This window comes from Centroberyx gerrardi, chromosome 9 (assembly GCF_048128805.1).
Source record: "Centroberyx gerrardi isolate f3 chromosome 9, fCenGer3.hap1.cur.20231027, whole genome shotgun sequence".
NCBI lineage: Eukaryota > Metazoa > Chordata > Actinopteri > Beryciformes > Berycidae > Centroberyx > Centroberyx gerrardi.
In genome coordinates, this window is record NC_136005.1 from 22,961,527 (window position 1) to 22,986,149 (window position 24,623).

The 24,623-nt window shown below is 40.6% G+C and overlaps 2 protein-coding genes across 4 annotated transcripts in view; both read right to left on the minus strand.

The window, feature by feature from the left end:
- nek7 (NIMA-related kinase 7) overlaps positions 1-5,719 on the minus strand; it is a 62,364-nt gene extending 56,645 nt beyond the window's left edge. The window contains exon 1 of the mRNA XM_071906934.2: positions 5,461-5,719. The gene's annotated coding sequence lies outside the window, so the exon portion shown is untranslated. The remainder of the gene's footprint in view (positions 1-5,460) is intronic.
- A 6,984-nt stretch (positions 5,720-12,703) lies between these two features.
- lhx9 (LIM homeobox 9) lies at positions 12,704-23,689 on the minus strand. 3 transcript variants are annotated; one of them, XM_071906931.2, is made up of 6 exons: positions 23,510-23,689; positions 22,292-22,494; positions 20,591-20,949; positions 17,102-17,107; positions 16,049-16,251; positions 15,128-15,382 (listed from the first exon to the last, which is right to left on the minus strand). In XM_071906931.2, exons 1-6 carry the CDS (start codon positions 23,687-23,689, stop codon positions 15,128-15,130), a joined length of 1,206 nt encoding a protein of 401 aa, XP_071763032.1. The 3 variants fall into 3 exon arrangements, with proteins under 3 accessions (XP_071763034.1, XP_071763032.1, XP_071763033.1); XM_071906933.2 differs by lacking the exons at positions 15,128-15,382; positions 17,102-17,107 and adding an exon at positions 12,704-12,760; XM_071906932.2 differs by lacking the exon at positions 17,102-17,107.
- Positions 23,690-24,623: the final 934 nt, after the last annotated feature.

Consider the following 24,623-nt stretch of genomic DNA (forward strand, 5'->3'; position numbering starts at 1 on the left):
AGACACACACACACACACAAAGAGTCTGCACTTTAAAGACGTCTCTAGGCCTGAGTAAGCTGCTGCTGCTGACTCCTGATGCCTGCCTTCAGACATCTGTAAAATATTTTTATTCAGTGCCCCAATACCGCACTGGCAAAGGTCTCTCGTCCCCGGCTTGGCAGGACTTCTGACAGAGCCAGCCGGCAGCGCCATACAGGCCTAACCCCTGCTGCTGCTGCTTCCTGCTGCTCCAAGGGAGTCGGGCTGCCTGCCTCCCATTGACAGTGGGCCAGGCTGGGCAAGGAGGAGGAGGCTGAGGGGAGGCCCTGGGTAGAGAGGACCCCCAGGAGAGGGGAGGAGAGGCAAGACGGAGGAACTGGACAGGGAGCCACAGAGATTGGGGGGAGGGAAGAGGGGGGGGGGGGAGAAGAGGGGAGAAGGGGTGAGGAGGGAGGGGGCTGGTGAGAAAGAGGAAATAAGGGAATGGAGAGGGAAGGGGGGACTGGAGACAGTAATAGGGGGAGAGGAGAAGAGATGGGTGGCATGGAAGGGGAAGGGGAGGGAGACGAGGGGGCTCGGGGGCAGGCTGGGCAGCAGGAGTTGAGGGGAGCTTCTCATCATGACTCCTCTTCCTTCTTCATGCCCCCAGGCCTTGACCACAACCTCAAAGCCCCAGGCCAAACCAAGAGACCAGGGAGACCATGGAAGACTGCTGTGAGTCAGGGTACAAATACAGAGAGAGGTGGGAGGAGGGAGAGAGGAGAGATGGCCCTCGCACCCAAACAAGGCAGAGAGAAGATGGAGAAAAGAAAGATAAAGAAAGAAATAGAAACAGAGGAGAAATATGAGAGAGAGAGCAAGAGAGACAGAGAAAGAGAGAGAAATGTCCCTGGCTTTTCACACTAGAAAGGGGGAGGGTAAAACATTCAGACAGACAGAGTCTGTCAAAACAAGATGCTCTCTCTTCTGCAGCAAATCCCGTGTGAAACATTAAGACTCATTTGTGGTGAAGCTGGAACAAACGCCCATAGCACAGTCAGCAAGCAACACCATGATTTCTTCCCCTCTCTTTCTGTTCATGAGTGCAAATTCATTCTGCTTTTGTCTCATCTCATGACAAATGCATACTGTCGCTGTCACTGATGTGGTGTTTACAGTGGCATATAGCATCTTGTAATTATTCCGTGAAAGTGAATTTGTATCCCGAGGGATTTGTATTTTTGTGTTCGGATAATCAAAAGAGATAGAGAGGGGACTGCGTGATCTCCAATAAAAAGGCAGTTACTGCTTGAGAGCCATCTTTCCAGCACAGTTCACAATGTGGCAACATGGCTTTGGTAGTGTTGTTCAGAGGGCAGGCCTGTGGAAAACACACAGGGGCTTGTCCCTCAACATGCAGCAACCTATGCACTATAGGTATTAGGCAATGCATAATACATGTGCACTCAGCCCACAAACAGCAAAACAGACAGCACAGGCTATAATCTCAAAGGCACATAATACAACTAAACTGCTCTTTATTAAGGCTACCATGGACACTAAAAGTCGGTGAAATATTGAGTCACAAATACAAGGCTCACTCAATTACCAAACTGTGCAAAATGATAGCTAGTATCAGTTTACTATAACAACTAGATAGTAAGCGTAACAGCCTTATTACACAGTTGTTAAAGTCAACTGTAGTCTCAGTGACTATGTGTAATTTAAATAGCATACAACACTGTATTTCTGTCAATATTATATCAAAATGATTATATCTAGCATAGTCTTTATTGAAATATCTACCCACTTTCTGTCTATATTAACAACCTTGTTCTCCAAGTAGGCCAAGCCTCAACCTTTCAAATGTATACTTTAGAAAGACAGAACTAATGAAGCTGTTAGTTCATTCATCTCTGTGTAATCTATTCTGACTTCCTCTTTACACAATCTTAATTAGGTCCAGGTTTAGACACTATATCAAGAGGTGAATTTTATTTTCGCTTAAAGGCTTTTTATTTATATGTGTAACAATTTGCATTCTTTTATCCCTTTTATTAAACCATTTTCATTAATATTACCCAATTACTCCTGCTGCTTCATTACTCCAAAAACCATTACAAACAATTAGAGTTGCTTGATATAGAGTAGAATTTCACACACACAGGATAGCATAAGACAAGACCAGGGTTGTGAAAAAAAAAAGTACAAAAAAAGAATAATCATGATAAAACCTTTTTCCAACAGCCTTCGCAGTGAAGTAAACAGCTGATATTGTGTGGTCATGGCATAAGCTGACCCAGGGGCACAGAAAGCGCTTCATAAACTTGAAAAGGGGTCGTAGGTCAGTAATTTTTGTGTTTGCATGTCTTTGTAGTCTGTTTCCCCTCAGAGCACAGTAGAGCCCAATGAGAAAAGGGATCAATGCCTCAGTGAAATTGAGAACTTTCACGTGACACGGGGAGCCGCAAGGCATCCTCCAAGGAAATTTGAATCCTTGGAACATCAGTGACCCTTCATAAGATAGAAGGGAGATGGATATGAAAAAATATTGACAGGCTGGCTGTTTGAAGGGAGTGTAAGAAGCTGTTTAGACAGCCCACTCTCATTGCCAAAGACCTTACTCTAAACTCTAACCAAACTGAGCCGGGAAAGAAAAGACCTAATTCTACATTTTTCTAGGGAAGGGTACATCAAGCCTGAATTTTTTGGTTATTTTTCACCATTTGGTAATCTAACATACTATTGCAATACATGAGCACCAACTGAGCCTATGTCCTGAGCAGTTATTTGCTACCTTTATCTGCTTCATTTCTGTAGAATGCTGGGCCAAGATCTTTGACATCATGCAAAAGACAGTGTTTAATGTAGCTCAAAAATGGCCTCAGGAAGCATCTTCCGTCAAATATGCTTTGTGAGTGAAAAAAAAGGAGTCAACATTTTTTGTTCTTTGTGAAAACCCCAAGGCAAGATGACTGTTAAAGTGGTCAGATGACAAATGTCTCATCTGATCTTTAATCCAGTATAGCGGCCAGCTCCAGGGCTAAAACAGGAAACTCACACAGGATAGAGGGATTTGGTAAATTCCACTGCGCTAAATCACAGCTTGCACAATACGGGTGCAGCAGAACTCTCCACACCAATGACATTTCAGCTCTAAATGCTTAATGTCTTAGTAATAGAAAGTCTAGCTGCCATCAATACAACTGCATTGACAGAAGAGATGTGTAGGGCTTAGGCCTATATTTCTACATATTATGTAGACATAGGTTGAGTGCAAAGATGCTGGAAATACATATTTATGCTTCTAATTTTTGTGGTGAGTGCCTTCTTTGTTTCCTAATGAAATAATTGCATCATCAATGCTTCCTCCAAAAATTAATCACTTAATCACTTCAATTCAAATCATCTTTTTGATGACAAAGTTGCGCTTGCATCTATTTTTAGAAGTTGTCAGTCAAAAAGGCAGAGCACAACCAATCACCACTGCTATTAGCACTTTCTAGTCTAGTCTGGCTACTCTTATTTCATCCAAACAATAGAACAAGGAAAATAATGACATTTTGCCAAAGCCTGTCAAAAATAATCCACCTCTCATCAGCCGAAATTAAAAGCAAGGCATACTGGCAGAAATCCCTCACCACTACAGAGATTGACACTTCTCAACTCTGTTTGATGCAAACATTTGGCAGCCATTTGCTGATCATCAGGTTCATGACACATTCCTTGATAGTCGACTTCACAGAGCCAGCCGGTGCTCATCTCCATCACCTGATGACGCTGGCAGACTCAAGCCTGTTGTCTTTGACGATGATCGAATGCGGCAACAGAGAAGTGAGTAATAATTAGGTCAACAAGGTATGTCGGTTCCCACTCACTCTTGTGTGAATCCGCTCTCTGCAGTCTAGCCAAATGTGATAGAATGACGCCTGAAATATTTGGCTGTGATAGGCAGTGACAGCAACATGGCATGAGATCACCATTTTCAACCTATGTGTGACCCAAAAACAGTTAGGCCTGGGAAAAGCTGGGAACTGCCTACTTACTGTTATCATACTCTAGGTATGATGAGCCATTACAACAGCAGTCCAATCAAGTCTGGACAGAGCTGCAACAGAATGTCAAGGTATTGGTTTGAATTTCAAGGTAATGCAATGAATAATATGTTCCAATAATACTGACTCACAAAATAACAATGAGTCATAAACGAATAGCTATTTCCCAGTGAAGACCTTCTATTTGTCCTTTATTTAAATGAGTCTCTTTACAACTAACAATAGCTCTCTTTTACAAATAAACCCTGTGCTCAAATGAATGTGTTATTGCATTAATAATGTTAATACAGACAGTTGGAATCATGATTTGAGCCAAAGTTTTTCCAGATAGTGGGGATGGTCTACACTAGGATACAATAAGCACTTTGTTTGTAAGGTTGATAGTGTATTGTGTAAGAGTATTGAGACAAATTTCTACAGAAAATGTCTCCATATTTCTGTGCCGAAAATGAGAACAGAAACTAACCAACAGAGTTTCAAGGTCACACTATCAACTGAGCAAACTATGGTAACGTTAGTAGTAAGCAACTGAAAGAAGTAATTTATAAAGTGCAGTCATCGACAACAAGGCCAGCCAGTCCACATCTAACCTATTTTATTTGGAAAGAAAGACTAAGACAGTTAACTGTCATGATTCCCGCACTTTGGGCTGCAGTGAAAGTTTACTGTAATTTGTGAAAGATATTTCAGTGCTGAGCTTGTGGTGAGCAGAAGGAATACTACAAAAGAGAAACACAACTAACCACACACAGGCGTGCGTACACTACAAACACACACGTACACACACAAGCATACCCACATGGGTATAACACTGTAGAAAAGACAAAGTTGCTGCAATGTCAAAGAAGAAGTCTTATCTTGATGTTGATTTTACAATTGCATAGCTAACGCCTTATGAGGAAGTAATGATGTTGTATTACACTGTCAAATGTAACATGTTATTACAATCACACGCTGTCACACTGTAACATGACATCAGTAACTGTTAAATAGCCAACTAACTTATTTGGCTAATGTTACTTTTCCCCGAGCCTAACATCACCAAATGCTTAGCTACAGGGTTTTGTAACTAGGTATAGAAAGCCAAAGATATTTGAGTTTTGGCACATTGTAAGTATAGAGTAGTATTATTAACTTGCATAAATGGACAGTGGCTAATTCAAGTTTAAGACGGCTATCCTGTTTAGGTGTAAGTTAGCAAACGTTAGCCGGCATGCTGCTGGGCTAACAGGCTAAGCTAGTTAGCGAACTTGGCAGAAACTTTGTTTTCAACCAGGTGCCAGAAAAGCTTTTGCACTATAGTGACTATGTTGCGCTTTCTAAGTATGTCAATTCTCCACCAAAGCCAAACAGCATGGGCAACAGTTTATAGTGGGCTCATTAGCCGTCCACTGTGGCTCATTTTCTTTAGTTCAATGTAAGCTAACGCTGTCTCAGTTCTTACCAGGAAGTGGGACTCTGTTGCTAAGCTATTCCTTCTTCACGTTGAGAGTTTCTCCTGATGGTGATGGCGGTTGTCTTTGCTTTGACTTTCCCTTTCTTTCCAAGGTCGCTCCAAAAAGTGGACTCCGTGGGCCTCTCGTCTTGCGTGGCACTGTTGCCTAAGCACTAAAACTTTTCTGGAGAGGACCTGTGTTGTAGAAAGAGCTGAGATGAGTACGTGCTTCAGAGAGTCTCCACTAGGCCCCCCTCATCACCACTCCTGACCCGTGTGCCAGTAATGTAAACAACCCAGCATTCCCGGAGCGGAGGGGAGGGGCAAGTGTCAAAGAGTGGAGGGGAGCTGTCAAATACCGCGAGATTCAACAGAGAAACTCAAGCCCCCATCTTCCTCCTGTTTTCATCAATATTTTCATCATCATCAAAAGTGGGTAATTATTTTTTCAGTGATATCCACTGAGAAAGGGTATGGTGGTGTGTGTGTGTGTGTGTGTGTGTGTGTGTGTGTGTGTGTGTGTGTGTGAGAGAGAGAGAGAGAGAGAGCGAGAGAGAGAGAGAGAGAATATATTTACTATGATAATGCTGTATATAATGGGTTGTGTTTACAAAATGGAATAGCCTGTTGAATTTGGGCTAGCATTGGCTGCTGTATCTCAACGTTTGGGTGACAAATTAATGGTTTGTTCTTGTAATTGGCGAAAATGCAAAAACAAAAAGATTTAAAACAAAAAGATGGGTCATTCTAACATGGCTTAAAATAGGCCTAATGATCACTTGTGGGTGTGGGTGTGTGTGTGTGTGCAAGAGAGAGACAGAGAGAGACTATGCTTAATCCATTCTCCTAAACACTCACACTCATATGCACACACACACACAGACACACAATCTCTCACTTGCTATCATCACATACATGCAAAATACACACACATCCCATGACACACACACAGTCTGTAATTGGGAATATCATGAGAATTTATTGAAAAAAATGGTATTGCAGATTGACTCGCATGGACAAGGAGAGCATCTGGAATTGATCAGCTTACTTTGCTTTGATAAAAGCTTCCACGCTGATTTCAGACTGACAATTCAAACAGTGCTGATACACAGGAAACACATCTGTCTTCCCATCCCCATTGTTAATAATCAACAAGTTAGGTGGGGGAGTGTTTTTTCTCCCTACTTCAATAGCCTTTTTTGTTAACCTCACTGCAAATATGGAAAAGGGAGAGATGCCTGGAGTGTAGGGTTTTTTTCCCTTTTTCTTCAACAACAGTTGAAGATTAAAAGAAACGTCTCACAGAAATCTGTCAATTCTGTATGTGAATAATGCTGTGTGGAATTTAATGGCATGAGTTATATTGGGTTTCCTCTACACCCACATTTTCTTTCAATAAGATCAATGGCGCTCAGTGACAGATAGGGACGGTCTTTTGTATCTTCAAATTTCAGGTTTCTGAGGGAATAATTAGATGGATGGATGAAAAGTAATGCATCAGTCTGCGAGGGGAGCTGCACCCAGAGATCCTCTAGTTCAACACGCATGCCTCCACGCCTGTTTGGTAGAAAACTGTTTAATAATCGTGTTGAATTTCTATTGTTCTAAAAGTGGCTCTCTGCACTGATCTGCTGCTTTAAACCAATGGCAAACTTTTTTTGTTCTTTTTGCTGATATTGTTTATTTAACTGAGAGGATTTCCTTTTGATTTGGGGATTTTTTTAGCATGAAGAGAATATCGTCTTCTATTTCACTTTCTTCCCCTTCAAACTTTCAGGTGTCGCTGGCAGGTAACCAGGATGGAATCGGTTATTCCTGTGAGGGAAATGAAGAAGCTTATTGCTGGGTTTATGGAGAGGCTGTAGACATTTCACTGTAAATGTGACATTTCACTCTGACGTGTTAAAACAGACTCTTGCTTATATTTTGGGGCTCTTTGTTAAATGCATTTGTCCACAACAATGGAATGATTCACAATTTGATGAAAATTAAGTTGATTATACAAGGATTTTGCCACTAATTTCTTTTGCTCATCAATATTACAGTAATGCCAAGATAGAAGGTCTAGAAATACTTCAGGCCATAATGGATATCTGTTAAATATGGAGGAAAAGCTCTCATTTCAGATCATTTGTAAAACACTGATCAGGCCTATTAAAACTGCCAAGTATACCATGGATAAAAACTGCAATATGCTCAAATCCCATGCACAGTTTTTCAGTTTGTTCGGCCTGACGGTTTATTTTCTTCAACATGCACATTTCAATGTAATTCTACCTGAGCTTTTCATATCTAAATATGCAGAAATTTTACACCCAGGGGCTGAAAGCACACATTAAACACTTAAAAAGAAAAAAAAATGTTGATGTTTTCACTCATGTCTTTTTTTTTTTTTTCTGCTTCTTCTTCTTCTTCTCTGGTGTTGATCTGGCTCAGGGGTTAGGTATGACTGCAATGTGGTAGAGACAGAAGCTGCAGTCAAAGCTCCTGTGATCGGGTGCAGACTTCACAGAGCCCGGCAGATGGAGGGGAGAGGAGCTGCGTGCATCCTGAAGGTTTAGCAAGAACTGAGAGGTTACACTCCGCCAGTACAAAGATGACCTGTCACACGCTGAAGCATGCCGTATCAATGCCGACGAGCTTCCTGTTTATGTACCTCACAGAACAGAGCTATCAGAGGAAAAGAGAGAGGGATTACGGACGGAAATATGTACGAAATGTTATCTCTCCCTCCGTGCGCCCGGGCGAACTTGGAGGCGGCGTGCGTGTGATGCCTGCGCTCCCATTTTATTCGCTAATTAATGTGGTTTCGTCTTCAAAGTGTAATTGCAAACCCATAGTTATCAGCCTTGATCGCAGCATTTCCAAGGTTGTCTAGATGTGAGCCGTCACATAACGAATGCGTGTAAATACAGAATAACAACACAACAGAGAAATAAAGGATTTATGGTGTGTGGAGAGCGCAGCGCAAATGAGGCACAGGAGAGATAGTCTGTGATAATATGAAGGACAAAACAGGCATATTATATCTGCCGAGATCACTCTATAGAATGTGGTGCCTCTGTGTGTGTGTGTGTGTGTGCTGGTGAGCATGTATTTGTGCATGTGTGTGTGTGTTCCTCCTCCTGGCAAACACCAGGCACAGTGGATCTCTCCACCTGTTCTGCATCAACCAGCAGGGCAGCCCTCACACACACACACATACACACACGCACAAATACATACACACACACACACACACCACCACCACCACCACCACCATCGGATGTGCGGTTGAGCTGTGTCTCATCCAGATCGTCACCCCTCTGACATCTGCCTGTGTGTGTGTGTGTGTGTGTTTGTGTGTGTCTCAGTGCCTGTGCGTATTTGTGTTAGTAGGGCGGTGGGTGTGCAAGGTGAGGTTAAATAGACGCCTAGCAATGAGAGGGGGGAACTGAGGCGGAACTGGCAGAATATCAGACACACACACACGCACACACACACACACACAAGTAGTGACAATAGAAACAACACTATCAGAGCAACATGTAAACTGCAGGTGTGGCCTATGCCCCAGTGATCATTCCGTACTTTGTTTTGACCCTGTCGCCTGTCACTGTGTGTATAATGTGGGGTAGTGTGTGTGTCTGTGTGTGTGTGTGTGTGTGTGGAGACACATTTCCCTGGAGTTGGCCCTTTGCCGATCACTCAGTGTCTTAGTCCATGTATTGCAATGTACTGAGAGATGTATTGAAATGTATTGACATTCGGGGACATTCTCCACTTAAAATGTATTGAAATGCGAAGCTACTGTAGATTGCAGGTGTTGTCGATTACAGTAAGTGCAACCTGGTTTTATGGTATCCTGAAAATATTCAGTCCAGCATCTACAGCCTATTGCACGTTGTGAATGGCTGTGATGCATACAAAGGCCTGACTGTATTTCTGATTTGGTTGCTGCAGCTGTCAGAGAGCAATACATGTGTGTCTGTACAAAACACTCACTTGTGATGTCTCCCAATATCCCCCACAGCCCTGATGTGTTTTTGTTTTTCTTTTTGTCAATGAAGAACAGAGTGAAGTGGTTATCCTTGCTCATTTGACCTTTATATTCAGCATGTTTTTTTCAGGCAGAACTGGCCAAGTATTAGCCCTCAGTTACACACATCACAGGTCTTGGGTATGTTTGTAAACCGATGGTCCTGATAATTGGCAGTCATGGTCAGGTTTCCAAACAAGGGCCCAAACCACTTGGATAATTGTATCTCTGCTGTAATAGGAAGATGGTCCGTACAGCGAGGATTATGATGCCTTTCGTGCCCTTAAATGTCGTTAAACCATGCTGAGCCTCTGTAATAGTTCAATCCCATGTGATTCTAATTTAATTTAGTGGAGGCAAGTAAAGCATTAAAAATGTGTGTGTGTGTGTGTGTGCGTGCGTGGGTGTGTGTTTACCTTTGTGAAACCGGCTGTGTCTTTTGACTCACATTTACAGCTGCTGGTCTATCTTCTCTAAAGGCAATGGATGATAGATAATTTTTTTTACAATTACTAACCATATTAGCCGTTCGTGCTGGAATCTGCATGTATTTCAAACCTCTTCATTTTCTTCTTTCTTCGTCTTATAACGTAGCATGTACCTGGATCACCTACCCAAGGTGTATGAAAAAACTGCATGTGTGACAGAAAACACGGAGCATTGTCAGCATTGCTTTTGTACAGTCACACACAGACGGCTGCCATAGAAAGAGAATATACAGAAGAACTATACAGAGGTGAAGGGTTTCATTTGGTCAGAGCCCTTCTTTCTTACCTGTTGATGTTTCTGCACAGACAGACAGCGTTCTTCGTATTTTTTTACATTTAGATTATCACCAAGGCTTAAATAAGGTGTAACTGACCACAATATCAGCTGGATTTCATGGATCATGACTTGATTTTTAAGTTAATGGACCAAAGATAAGCTTAGTGCTAAAATGCTTGAATACAATACAGTCACAAGGGAGCATCATTCCAGTGTCAGTGTGTTGGTTTTTTCTCCTTTCAACTATACACATATATATATATATATATATATATATATATATATATATATACTGTATATACTGTATACTGTATATGTATAGCCTATATAGATCTTGTGAAATAAGGAAGGTAATAGCTTGTCTCAGGAAGGGCTGTTGAAGTCCTGTTGGTAACGAGATGGTTGATCATGCATTGCTCACACACACTTATGCACTCTCTCTCTCTCTCTCTCTCTCTCTCTCTCTCTCTCTCTCTCTCTCATACACACACACACACACACACACACACACACACAAATGTTACGATAAGATGCATTCCAGTAACCGACAGCAAAACCCCTGAAATTCTTGTCAGCGCGGGGCAGTGATGTTGTCCAGAGTGTTCATCCTCCTGCTCCAAAATGGAGCGGGGCTGGCTGTGTTTGTTTGTGTTTGTGCTGCAGCCCTGCTTCCTGTAGCTGTGTGGTGTCAACCCGCCCACCGTCCCCCCGTCAGGCCGGGACACACAGCCCCGCTGCCACAGTGCACCGGCACCCCGGCGACTGAGGTTTCCTCTTGGACCGACTGAAGTGTTTGCTGTTTCCCACATTGTTGGAATTCAACACCAGCCTGTTTACTGGTCCCCATGTGGCTCCAGTCTCTCTCTCTCTCTCTCTCTCTCTCTCTCTCTCCCCGACCCACCTTTTTTACATGGCACAGATACTCAGCATTCATACTTGCACAGTAATGATACAGTACGCTGCCAAACAACTATCATGTTTTTACTCATTTTATATTACTGGTTGTATATTACATTGTCCATCCATTTTGCTACAAGGTACAAGCAGACACGGAGGACCAAATGTCACTTAAACCGGTAAATTAAATGCTGTTTGACTTTTTTATCTTTTATTCCCAAAACAAAAAGAAATATATGCACATTTGTGATGATACACTGAAATCACCTTCCAGTCCAATTCAAATGAAAAGTAACTGAAAAGGCTGATACTATAAATGGCAAGAACGCCAGATGTATTATTGTGATCTTTTGCCATGAGCAGCAGTCTTAGGTGTAGTAGCCATATGCTTAGGAATGTTCTGACATGCACTAGAGTCACTGCTTCCAAGAATATCCACAGTAATGAAATAAGAAACCAGTAACCTTATTGTCTCTACCCTCTGCAGCGAGCTGAATGTCAAGAACAAATAAGCTTGAAGCATTACTATCCATGTCCTCACAGTGACATTTGTTGTTGTTTTTTCTCTACCGTGAGGTATATGGGCATCAAGGACATGATTTTCATATGCTTTATTTTGCAGCTGACAATGAATCATACAATGCATCAAAGGAAATAATATACATCTCAAGGAAAATGTTAACAAGATGATGAGGCGCATGCAAAATGAGAATCTCTTCTTTATCTATCTCTTTTTTTTTTCACTTCCTTCCCTCGGTACAGCCAGATGGCAAAGCTCCAGCTCTGCAGTCCTCTTCATACACTCATCACATTTGATGGGCATCCTGCTGCCGAGTTTCAAGGAGGCCATGTGTTTACGAAATGACACTTGTGACAAAAGAAAACTTCTATATAGCAAGCTGATTCTGGGGTGGGGTGTGTGGGGGCAGCAGCGTGTGTATATGTGTGTGTGTGTGTGTGTGTGTGTGTGTGTGTGTGTGTGTATGTATATGTGTGTGTGTGCGTGTGTGTGTGTGTGTGTGGGGTGGAGAGCAGGGAGTGGGGGAATGTAGATATTGTACATATTGTGCTTATGTGGGAGAAAGGTAGTGGGAGAAAGGTTAGGTGTAGTGTGTGTGTGTGTGTGTGTGTGTGTGTGTGTGTGTGTGTGTGTCCGTACCAGTCAGTCTGTATCTCTCTGTTGTCATGTTGGAAGCCTGCTGTCTTTTTAATCACATCCTCTGCCCTGCTGTGAGAGTTTTTTACTATGTTACAATACAACTTTATTTTCATTTTGTGGATGTGCCGTTCCAATACAGAGAGCAATGTCAGGCTTTGTTGTTGTTTTTTTTTATATATATATATCACAATGATATCAGGAATATCATACATTGTGTGGTCTCCTCCGTTGATGGATTCAAACATTCAGGACAAACTTTTGTTTAAAAAAATCATCTGTTGTACATTTGCAACTGAAACAGGTTTTATGTTGGTTGTTTATTTGTTCTCATTACGCTATCATCTTATCCTAATATTGTCTTTGTCTTCAATGGTGTGGAATTCCCATCAAAGTTTTCCCCTTCTGTTAATACTTTAGGGAATTTTCAAACGTCGGGATGTATGGCTGTAATGCCCCAAGATTTGTTCTCCCTGAAAGAAATGATAGAGTAAGAATATATTAACTACAGAGCAACCTGGCTTTACGGGGTCTGCATTTACTCTTACTTCACTTTAGGTTTACCAATATGTTATGCATAAATATATATATGTATATATATATCAATGTATGCTTTGCAGCATTCCTTTGATTTAAATTTTAAAGCCATGGTCATGCATTAAAAAGCAATTTCATATTTTTGACTGCAGGGTTTAGATGCAAATCCATGGGGCATTACGTTAAAAACTATAAACATCATAAAATAGGAAATAGAAATTAAAAATGGAAGCAAAAATGGGGAACGACGTTTAACTGGTCATTAATAACTGAATGCTTTCTCATTTGTTGATGTGATAAAAGAAAAATTGTATTTAAGGAGGAACACAAAAAATGGCAAGTGTAATGAAAAATAAAACCCATTTAAAGCAAAGTATTTTTATTCACACAAATTTAATAAGATATATAACAACCGTTTGGTCCATAAATATTTAAGGGGAAATAGTTTCTATACACCATCTTTATCAAGAAACAGGGAAACATGGACAATCTTGATAGAACACTTACTGTACTCAACTATTAACACGAAGATCAATATATAAGGTTCTTGGATTACCCAACTATATCTGAAAGAGTGCACAAATGCTTTCTATGACATCGCTGCCCCCTTTTAAACAGGATACACCATAAAAAGATCTTCAGAAATAAGATGCAAAACAGTACAAAACTAGTGAGGCGTCAAAAGGATGTGAATCAGTTAACAAAGAACACATATATCCTGAATTTCACAAACTTTCTCCCAAGTTATAGCATAAGGCACATAGTAGAACTGAGTTAGGCATCTACTTCATCAAGTAGATCTAGAGTACCGCTTTGTTCTACAATAGAACAAATTGTGACGCTCACAATGAAATGTATCAACCCCATTGAAGATTTGCTCTCTCTTTCTTCCCCTCTCTATCTTTCAGCCAGAAGAAACATGTTTTTGGTCTGTTCAGTGGCAAGTGTCATTAAAGAAAGTATAAATATGGCCAAAAAGGAGAACACATGGATAATGATTTCCCACTGGCTGCCTCTTACGACTCCACCTATCTGAGGTCATTTGAATGTTCATGTCAGCTCTACAAATCTAGTCTGCGACGTCGCAACCACTTAATTCCTCACCCCCACTCCTTTTCCCTTTTAAAATCACATCGTTACCCTGAGCAACATGATAATAACAATAATGCACTTTTCACTGGGCAGTATATTGTCACCGTGCAATTGAGTTTAACTGTGGTTCTATGGACATGTTTAATAGTATTTATCCAGTTGACTGTCGTTAATCTGTGAGGCCAACAAATCCGGAAAAGTGCTCTGTCATGAAAACAATCGATTACAACAGTGCCCATAAACTGCTCTCCAATCTGAATTTCTCCTGCTGATTTCTAATAATCAAACAATTTTTTTTTTTTATCAATGTGACTGCATTACATGTTGAACAGTTACCACTGTACAGATTGAGGGATTTGCTCCTTTCTCTTTATCACAGTAGAGGTGTGAATCAAGACAAAAATGTATGTTGTGGCTTCAGCATCTACCTGGCATATGAGTTGTAATGGTTAGGTTCTTGTAAAATGCAATTTAGAAGTTTTACATGTAGCTTTGTGTGATATCCCAATGTCCAGTCCCATCCAACTCAGTCTTACAGACTGAAACATTCGGAAATAATTAAAGCCTGTTTTCTGGATTTACCCTTTACAGAACATTCTACAAGTTGATTTTTCCAAATTATTTCAAAACAGGAACAAAAAAAAAAAACAATTATCTTTAAATTGGATAGTGCGAACATAGTGCATACATATACAGATTTATGAGGGCAAAATATTCATATTATTTAAAATTTACCAATTAACCATAAATTAGGAAGGGCTCATTTTATAATAATTCAAATCAAATGTACAAATAAAGTCAAATCAAGTCAAATGATCTACTTTTCCAAATAAGATTCAAGTTTTGGGTTTTCTCCAATGAATTGTGGAATCCATTACAATTTTCTAATGCCGTCCACTTGAAAATGTCCCGTCAAAAATCAATCTCTGCATACTGTAAATCGACTACAGACACGGCTGCCAAGCAGTTGCAAATGCTACACATTAAAATGATTTCCTTGTGTTTTAATGTGGTCGCTGCTGTTCTTGCTCTTGTTGTTCTTGTTTGTGTATACAGTACAGCACTCTCTGTTCCAAGGAGCTGTCTCTGGTTGCTTTAAAGGTGTCAGTTAAAAAAATAAAATGTAAATTGAGGAGAGAAAACAAAAGAAAAAACAAAAAAATCAAAATAAAATAAAAATAAAGCAAAATGAGTCTGCTAGAGATAGCCTGTTAGAAAAGGTTTGTCAAGGTAGTTTGCGAAGGGCTCCCCGAATCATGGCTGTCCAAACTAGAGGTGACGGAGGTCACTACAGTGATAGAGGGGTTTGTCAGGTCTGTTAGTGTGGCCGCGCTGGAGGGGGGGGTCAGGGCCCCACTGTCGGACGAGGGCGGAGGGAGTGAGGTGCCATCAGCCTTATCAACACCTCCATTCTCCTGTCGCAAAACGTTCCTTCTGAATTTGGCTCTTGCGTTTTGGAACCAAACCTGCAAACCAATCCCAGTGTGGCTTTTACTTTTTGTGTTTATGTAGGATTAATTTTTAAAAAGAAAGTATCAAATCATTCCTCTCTATGAAAATACAGTAGTTTATGTATCAAGTTATCACAGTTATGACTATATCAAGTTGCTCTTGCCTTAAGTATGTAAATCTTTATATGGCTATTTTCACACATTATTTTGAGCTTAAGGGGCAGATGATAATGAGTTAGCTCATTGCTCCTCAACACTGCATACAAGAGTGTGGATTTCAATAGCAAATCAAAACAATAATCCTATCCTTTCAAAACTGGAATCTGTGGGAATTTGATTAAAATACATGTGCACTCTCTTTGTTAAGATACCCCATAATATCAACAATAAGCTGCAGTTTAAACTACAGTGTCTACGCTCCAGAAGACAAAAACTAACTTTCTCCTTTCTTTCCCAAAACCTCTGGAAAAAACATTTAAGACTCTACAAGGTTTCAGATATAAAAAACCCCTGGATATACAACTAATGACTAAATGGACCAACCAAACAAACAAACAAAAAGAAATAAAAGGATGACTTTGGTGAGAATTTGGGGTGTAAAATGAGAGGGGGATGGAGGAGGAGGGGGGGCACACAGATATGGGGTGATCAGATCAGTAAGGAGAATGGGTCTCTGCTTACCTGTAGAACTCTCTTAGTGAGGCCTGTTTTCTGGGCCAGCTGCTTTAAGTCCTTGGCGTCTGGGTTGTGGTTGATGGCAAAGTAGGATTTCATGGTCCGCAGCTGATGGTGCTTGAAGGAGGTCCGCATGCGCTTGGTCTTCTGCGATGGAGGGTAGGCCTGCTGGTCCCGGTCCAGGTGATCGCCGTCGTTCTCGTTACAGCCTGGGAGGGCAGAGGGCAGAGCAGAGGGGAGGCTTACAGTCCGGCTGGAGCAACTGCATGAAACTGTCAGTCTGAGCGAGTGATTTGGTCTTGTGTTAACGCTTAAAACTGCATCTTTCTTAAAACAAGTGAAAAAACTCATTTCTCTTGTTGAAGAATTTCCATGAGACAAGTGATGCTAACTTGAAATAGACCAGATCCCTCCACTAATATTATGATAATGTCACTCAAATCAAGAACCTGCTAAAAACAAGTTGTTTCGCATTGGAAACCAGTGAAATGCTTTTCACCCTATTGGGAGATTTTTGCACTAGTTTTAAGAAAAAATAATATTTTCCAGGCTCAATACTCGATTAAATGACTTGTTATGATGGATAGTTTTTACAGTGGACCATGGTGGAGAAAGAGAGCTCAGTGCATCACATTCAGGCTGTTACGCAGTATATGGATGTGAACTATAAGGATAAGTATGGGAGTGTAAGTTCATACATTTCCATTGACCCGCTATGGTAAGAGCTCTATGGTAAATAATGAGATTTTATAAAATATTTGTAGTATATTATCAGAATATGTCAGTCAATGCCCTTCAAGGAGCGGATTGAATTGATTGGATTGAAATTCATTTTGGCTGTATACATGTGTATAACGCATTGCTATGGTTTTCATGGTATTTGTCCTTGTAATTTTTAAATAAACCAAATATAACGTATATTAATTGTATACTGGGACCACGCCAAAGACTAATAGGCCTAATGGGGCTCATTTGTCAATAGCTCAGTGTGTAAAATACTGAAAGATATTGATATGCAAAAACATATCTACTAAATTAAATGCATGCATTGCTAAGTACTCAGCGCTGTCTAATTTGCAGTTGAAACCTTTATCATTGCATATATGAAAAATGCTTTACATAAAATTTGAATATTATATTGCTTGATAAATGAGATCCAATGTCTTTAATGCATTAAACGTATCTTTGTAAAATCCTATACTGTTGTGATAGGAAACATTTACATATGAGTCAATTCTATATATAAATAATTACAGTATATGTGTGAATAAAATCAAACCTATTCAAATTAATACTTGCACATTAATTTAGCATGTGACCAACTGTTGAACATTGGTGATTTCTATGATAGCAATCAAAGGAAATCTTAATCTTTAATTCAGGGAAAACACCAAAAGTGACAACAGAAAAATCCTACATTCTTATTATTTGATTGTGATTTTTTTTTTTTTTAAGAAGCTGGTACTTGTGTTACAATAACAGCCTCTCATAAGAGCTCATTATTCACTTATTGTATATTTACTGCAGATGCAGAGGGAGACTAGTCAGCAAATAATTAGCATATTTTGCATTAATAAGATCCTGACATTACATATGATAGTAGTTGTATTTAATTCCTCTTCTCCACATAACCATAGCGCTGACAATTTTCTGTTTTGTTTTTTTTCTTTAGCTGATACAATATCAGATGAATTACACCAAAACCTCATCATCAAGATGTTTTGCAAATACTGTCTCACTAATCAATTACAGGGTCATGGAAAACTGCAAACCAGTTTGAATAAGGCAGATGACTTATTTAGTGACTATATAGAGATTTCATGAAGCTTTATAATGAAACATTTTAAACACAAGAATTAAATGCAAAATCAGTTTGATTTAAATTTCATGGGGCAGTTAGGAGCACAGAAAATAAGCACTGCTTGGCATTGTTATGGCACGTTATAGTATGAATTTTATTTTATGAAAATAATTTATTTGAATTAAAAAGACCTTTTTTCTGACACCTATGTGCCCAATTAATATGATAATAATTTGCATCTATGTTCGTCTGGTCACAGCCTTTGTAGGATTGTGTTTGACTCAGATATTACCCACTAGGGGTCTCTATAGCCACAAATACCAAGCTTTACTGTGTGGTGTGGAATACACAGTAGACCTACACCTATCCCTAGCGAAAACAGATAAACATTAATATCCTCACTTTTAGCAGGAATAAAAACCTTACCCTATTTGTCCTGAATATGATTGTCCTGATCTACAAAACGACATATTAATTCCGCCTATAATTAAAATTTTGTCCTGAAGAGACCGTGTGTGTGTGTGTGGGATCAAAGGAGCACGCTGAAAAAGAGCTCAAGACAAAATCTTTCAGTCGTTCCTATATAATTTATTTTTCCTTATCTGGCCTAACTTGAATATGGTAAGGTGGTCTGAAATTGATTATATAATAATTAGAACAGTAGCAGCGAACGTTTCAGGTGACAGAAAAGGAGAATCTCACCCAAGCAGCAAAAATGCATCTTGTGAAATTATGGATATAAATCACTAAGCCACTTTTTGTGGGGGTGGGGGGGGACCCCAAACAAAACAAAATAAATACAGATAATAAACGATTACTTTTCTTTCGCGTTCTTTTCTTTTCTTTTCTTTTCTTTTCTACTCTATTTGGAGTGAAACTATTTAGAAAAATAATCCGAATATCCCTAACGAAAATTATCACTATGTTCCCATTGGGACTTGAGTTTATAGTGGCTTTATCGTACTTTAGGGTATTTTTTTTTATCTTCTTGGAATTACTATAACTAAGAATTACTATAGAATATTCTTTGGTATATTTTTACCTGGTGTAGCTGCGTGATATTTTAAGGTTTTTTTATATTTCTACAGCATCCTATTAATTTTTTTTTATGGGGTTATAGGCTAGTTATTTTCCTGAGACAATGCTTACATTTTCAGGGATTTACATAATCTCTTGGGATTATGTGTAAGAGTAACAGACCAAGGCATGCCACTACACCAGGCATTTAAACCCAGTCATGGACGGTACAGTGTGTTTTCCCTGCAGCAGGCCCCACTGCAGAGCGCTGCTGTGTCCCTCGGAGCTGCGCTGACCTCCGCACCGGAGGCCTGGGATTCCAACGTCACCTTCAATTAACGAAGAACAATTAACGCGCAGATTACCCTTATTCCTCCCTATTCACCGGGAACAGAGGAAACTTGGCGCACAATGACAAACTTTCTCAACCGGACACTAATTCGCAGAAAGCGACAACAAAAAGGGGACGCTGCAGGGGGGTCGGGGGGTCGGGTTATAACATTCAGCGCTTCAATACCAGATTAGATGAAACCTAAATTTAACAGTAGCTTAATGTTGCCTACGGCGACTAGTGTTTTTTGTTTTTTTTTCAGCGAAAGTGAAAGACGAGCGAAACATTTTAGCGCTTTATCGTTTAATTGGCTGCACTTTTTGCGCAACGATCGCAAACTGCAGTATCCCCCTACACGCCCCTTTATACCTTTATTTTGACCTATATTAGTCTTAATTATAAAAGTCGATGAGATGATTGACAACGGGGTCAAATTTCGATCACTCTCGATACAACACACGCCATAGTTCCAAGTGGAGAAATGATGGATTATTTTCATGCGTAAAAGACGCGTATCAATGAGCCAACGGCCACGGGGTCCGTTATATACAGGTAGTGCTCACTATCGATTTGCATACAGAACAGATATATTAATTTCAGACATATAGGCTCATCTCATACAGGTTTACAGAATGGGCATGACGCCCTTGTTTTAGGAATTGTCTGGACTAAAAAACGAGGCTCAACTATCCGTGCGTAATGGTAAAAACTGCTCAGAAAATAATAAATTCATTCAATCACGTTTTTATGTATGTATGTATGTAGCCTATGTATGTATGTATTTCATCTATCTATCTATCCATCTATCTATCTATCTATCTATCTATCTATCTATCTATCTATCTATCTATATATCTATCTATCTATATATCCATCTATTATTTATTGTTATTATTTATTTAAGAAAATTGAAGAAATAAAATAAAATGTAATACGAGAACGTTTTGGTCAGCAAAGTGGAGGGGAGCATGTTGTATAGAACCTAATAATTTTGCGCTGAATGCATAAGGCACACTACTGAAGTGGTTCCCAAACTGGGGTCCAGGGACCACCTGGGGTCTTTGGGGGGGCTACAGGGGGTCCCCAGCAAAATGAGGAATAGTTTAATGTTTAATTTCTCTGTTATTTCATTCCCTAGAAGTTAGTACAGTCAGATAATGTATTCCAATGGCTGGTTTATAGGTTTCACTGTCCCCACTGCTGGGCCTCTCAGTACGGTATAGACAGTTATAGGCTATAGGATAATTCTGCAAGTCATATCTAGCAACTAGAACCTTCTCAGATGGGCTTCCTCGGGACCAAATTGTACCACCTGAGGGTGCGTGTTGTAACATGTAGCCCATCTCCTTGACATGAAACAGTTTGGGGAAGCCCTGCTCTAAGCAACATGCCCTCTCACCTGTGTTATAGCTGGCTATGTCTATCCCCATGGCCGGGCTCTTCCTCTTGCGCGGCCTTCCCTTCTGGGCCGTGCCGGTGCCGTTGAAGTACGGCAGAGTGAGGCCGCCGCCCTTGGCCGCCAGCTCGGCGTAGTTGAGCTGGGGATGGTAGTCCGGACCCTGGACCAGCGTCTCGAAGTGCAGCCGGCAGTACACCAGGTTGTCCTTCATGCCGAAGTGGTCGCCCGTGGTCAGCGTCTTGTTGCACGTGGTGCACGTGAAGCAGCTCAGGTGGTACACGGAGTCTCGCGCGCGCATCACCATCTCCGAGGCGGATATCCCGAGGTGGCAGCGCGCGCACCTCTGCACGGAGAACCTTCTGGAACAAGGACGACAAACCGTCAAGACTTACAGAGAGACTGACTGGGAAAACATACAGAAAGAAGGCACAGGCGAGTTTGCCGAGACACAGCCTACACACTGTATCTACCTGTCTGTCACTGGGCAGATAACTTTTTTGGCACATGGACTTTTGTGGTGAGTTACATCACCAGTGACAAAAAAGTACAATAGTGTAGGCTACCTTTAGCACGGCTCCAGTGGCTATAACCTACACTGTGGTATATAAATAACATGATAGCCAACATTTAGGTTACACTCAGAGTTAATAGGCTACATCTGGCCTTTAACCGAGTAACGGTATATTTTCCATATTTTGTTACTATGAAAATGCGAGCTGCTATGAGAATATTTTCAAAGGGTAGCTAAAAAGGTACAGCCTCGGTGACAAAATGGACAATTGTCTGCTTTATTTCTGACAGTGTTAGTTAAACGCTATTGTTATTGCTATATTGCATGGCATTCACGTCAGTACAATGGTGAGATGGCTAATGCATCTCACCTAGGCCTGTAACCGAGCAGCCTAACGGCATCTTATTTTCTCTCATAGGTTATTGTATTATTTTAGAACAGTGGTAAAAGCTAGGTGTAGCTTGTTGTTACAGCCCCAGTGACGAAATGTAGGCCCACAACTGTGTACCTGGCTTTATGACCCTATGTTATAATATAGGCTAACACATCTGACCCATAACCCAATAACAGCATTTTTTTTCATTGTCTGTTTTCCTATTTTAGGGCATGCTGGCCACTCTGGTACTTTTTTACAAAAGTCATAAGGTAGCCTACTTTTTCACAAAAACGATACAGACACCCAGCGACAACTCCTTTGTTCCTGACTGTGACTGAACACTAGGCTATATACTGTTTACGTTACTCTCACAGCTAGGTTAGCTAATAGCCTACATCTGATCTATAACTGAGTAACTGCACACCTTCACGGGCTATCTTCTTAATTCAAACCATGCAGGCCCCAGGGAGAATATTTTCACCAGAATCATGTTTTGGTCAGACAAGAATTAAGCCTGCTTTGGGCCGATAGGCTTTAACATAATATTCAGGTAAACACATAGCCTGTTGAATTAGACTAACATTAGCAATAGTATCGCGATATTTTTGTCACGAATTCGTTGTTTGTAAGATTTTAAATTGCATTTTGCTATCAAACAAATAGTTTGTCCATTGTGTGTGTGTGTGTGTGTGTGTGTGTGTGTGTCTGTGCGCGTGCGTGCGTGCGTGTGTGTGTGTGGGACAGAGAGTCAATTCTTCCTCCTCCAGCATATAAGTTAAAATGAGAAAAAAATATTAACCTTAATTTTTCTTACCTGTAGTAATCCTCCTTGCAATAGATACTCCCATCCTTGGCAAAACACGTTAGCTCCGACTCCAAAGCTAGTTTACATTCACAGCATTTGAGACACCGCAGGTGCCACTGTTTGTCCACGGCCAGGAGGTAATATCTATCCGAAATCTTGCCCCCACAGCCGGCACACAGCGCAGGCTTCTCCGGGCTCATAGAAGGCATGGTCTGGTGGAAGTTAGAGAGAGAAACATCATGGGAACTACTTCATGCATAAGGACTGGTGGGAAATACTTGTTAAACTCACATCATGCAAAAACAGTAACAATGGGCCTATAATAGCTTTCTGGACATAAAAGAAAATAGTTGGTTTTTTCCCAAACACCCTACGCAAGTCCTTTGGAGAGAACTTTTAAACTCGCTGCACATGCAGGCTTTGTGTGTCCACAGGCCCCACTGAGCAACTGGGTCCATTTAACACAATGTCTACGAGTATGAATTAAATATGAAAGAAAATTGTAGTTTGATTAGTTTTAACCTCCCGTTCCCTTGTAGCCCTTTATTTGAAGTCCATAGCCAACTAATAAATTCACTGCATTCGCTTCGGAAGGCGGCAGAAAAATAGGCCCTATGATAATAAAAAAGCTAACAACATAAATATAATATATATATAAATAATAATAAAAATAATAATATACCCGTTTTATCAACACAAATATTTATAAATATAAGGCTGCGTGCCACAACAATAATTGACCTATACTTTCTGGTAAATTAGCAACCAGCACAACAATAATAATAATAATAATAGTAGGCTGCAGCTTTAATCTAATATGAGCTATTTGATTTGTTGAAAAGGGTAATATGTTTCAAATATGTAGAGAGATTTGTAGGCCTAGAATTGCATGCACGTTTGTTGCCTATTTATTATTTTAGTCATGCTTTTGTGTAGATAATTGAGCAGCTATTGAAAGCAAAAGAAAATTAAACTGAGGCCTTTCCAAGTGAGAAAAGAGTTATAGGCTGTTATGATTTAAAATAACCAATTTGTTGTCTGACAGTGAGAGGCTATTTGATCAGAAGGGAAGAAAAAGTAGCCTGATAAATTCTCATCACTGGTCTCACGTGTAGCCTACTTACCCCAAAACAACTGCACTTTTCCTTGCAGGTTAATAGTGCCGTTGTCACGTAGGGTACAATCAGTTTGATAGCAATTCAAAACACAAGTCGACCCGGCTCTTACCGACTCTCTCCCGTTGAGCTGCATGCCCTTGGCCAGGCGCGACTCCGTTTTCGACCTTCTCTCCATCTCCTCCATGATCCCTTGGATGTGATCCCCGGAGATCCCGTGGAAAAGCATGGCTCCCGGTCCTGGACGCAACGTGCAACTGCCTGCCTCTGTCTTGCAGCCCACAACTTCCATATACTGTACTGCAGCGCTGCGCCCCGCTCTCTCAGCGCATCCAAATGGGCTCTGAGGCTCTGAGAGAGGCACACAAAACAGCACAACACAACCCAAAGACTCAGATCACCTCCTCGCCAAAAGAGTGCAAAGGCAACTGGAAAAAAGAAGAAGAAACTACAACTCGATGGAAGGCTGATGGGTGGGACAGGAGGAGTGGTGGTGGTGATTGCAACAGCTTTTCCTTCTTTCCGTAAATGTCTCTCCAAAAAAAATATAGTCCAAATGATGCGACAACCGGTGTGGTGGTGCTGTAGTGGTGGTGGGGGCTACAGTATGCAAAAAAAAAAATAATGACACAAAGTTTTGTTGTTGTTGTTTTTTTGTGATTTCTCTCTCCCGCTTTCCTAGTTAGGGGTTCCTTGGTGCTTGGAGGTCAGGTTGGGACTGCCTGGATTTGAGAACCGTGTCCTATTTGTGAAGAGAGCAAAGCCTGCCCAGTCTGAATAATTTGGTAGGAGGAGTTCCTCCTCTCTCTCTCTCTCTCTCTCTCTCTCTCTCTCTCTCTCTCTCTCTCTCTCTCTCTCTCCATCGCCACTGATTTCTATTCACCAACAAAGAGCTGTCACTCTTCCCTCAAAACCCCCGGTGCTGCCTGCGCGGAGGACTACTACTTTATGGTATTGACATTTTCATTACTTTTTTCCCCCCCATTTATACTTAACAGGACAGGACGGTGGCGTGTAGTCATGTGCTGCATAAACTAATATGGACTTAGAGTAGCTCATGTGTAAATATACTATTTATTATACTATTTATTTAAACGGTCTAAACAATCTCTAGCATCTTATTCTAAATTATAATAAAAATCCTTTGGCATTTTATTGATAGAGACAGAAATAGAAGTTAAATGTTTCTCCTGCATGACGTGTATAGGACAGTTTAATTGTGAGCA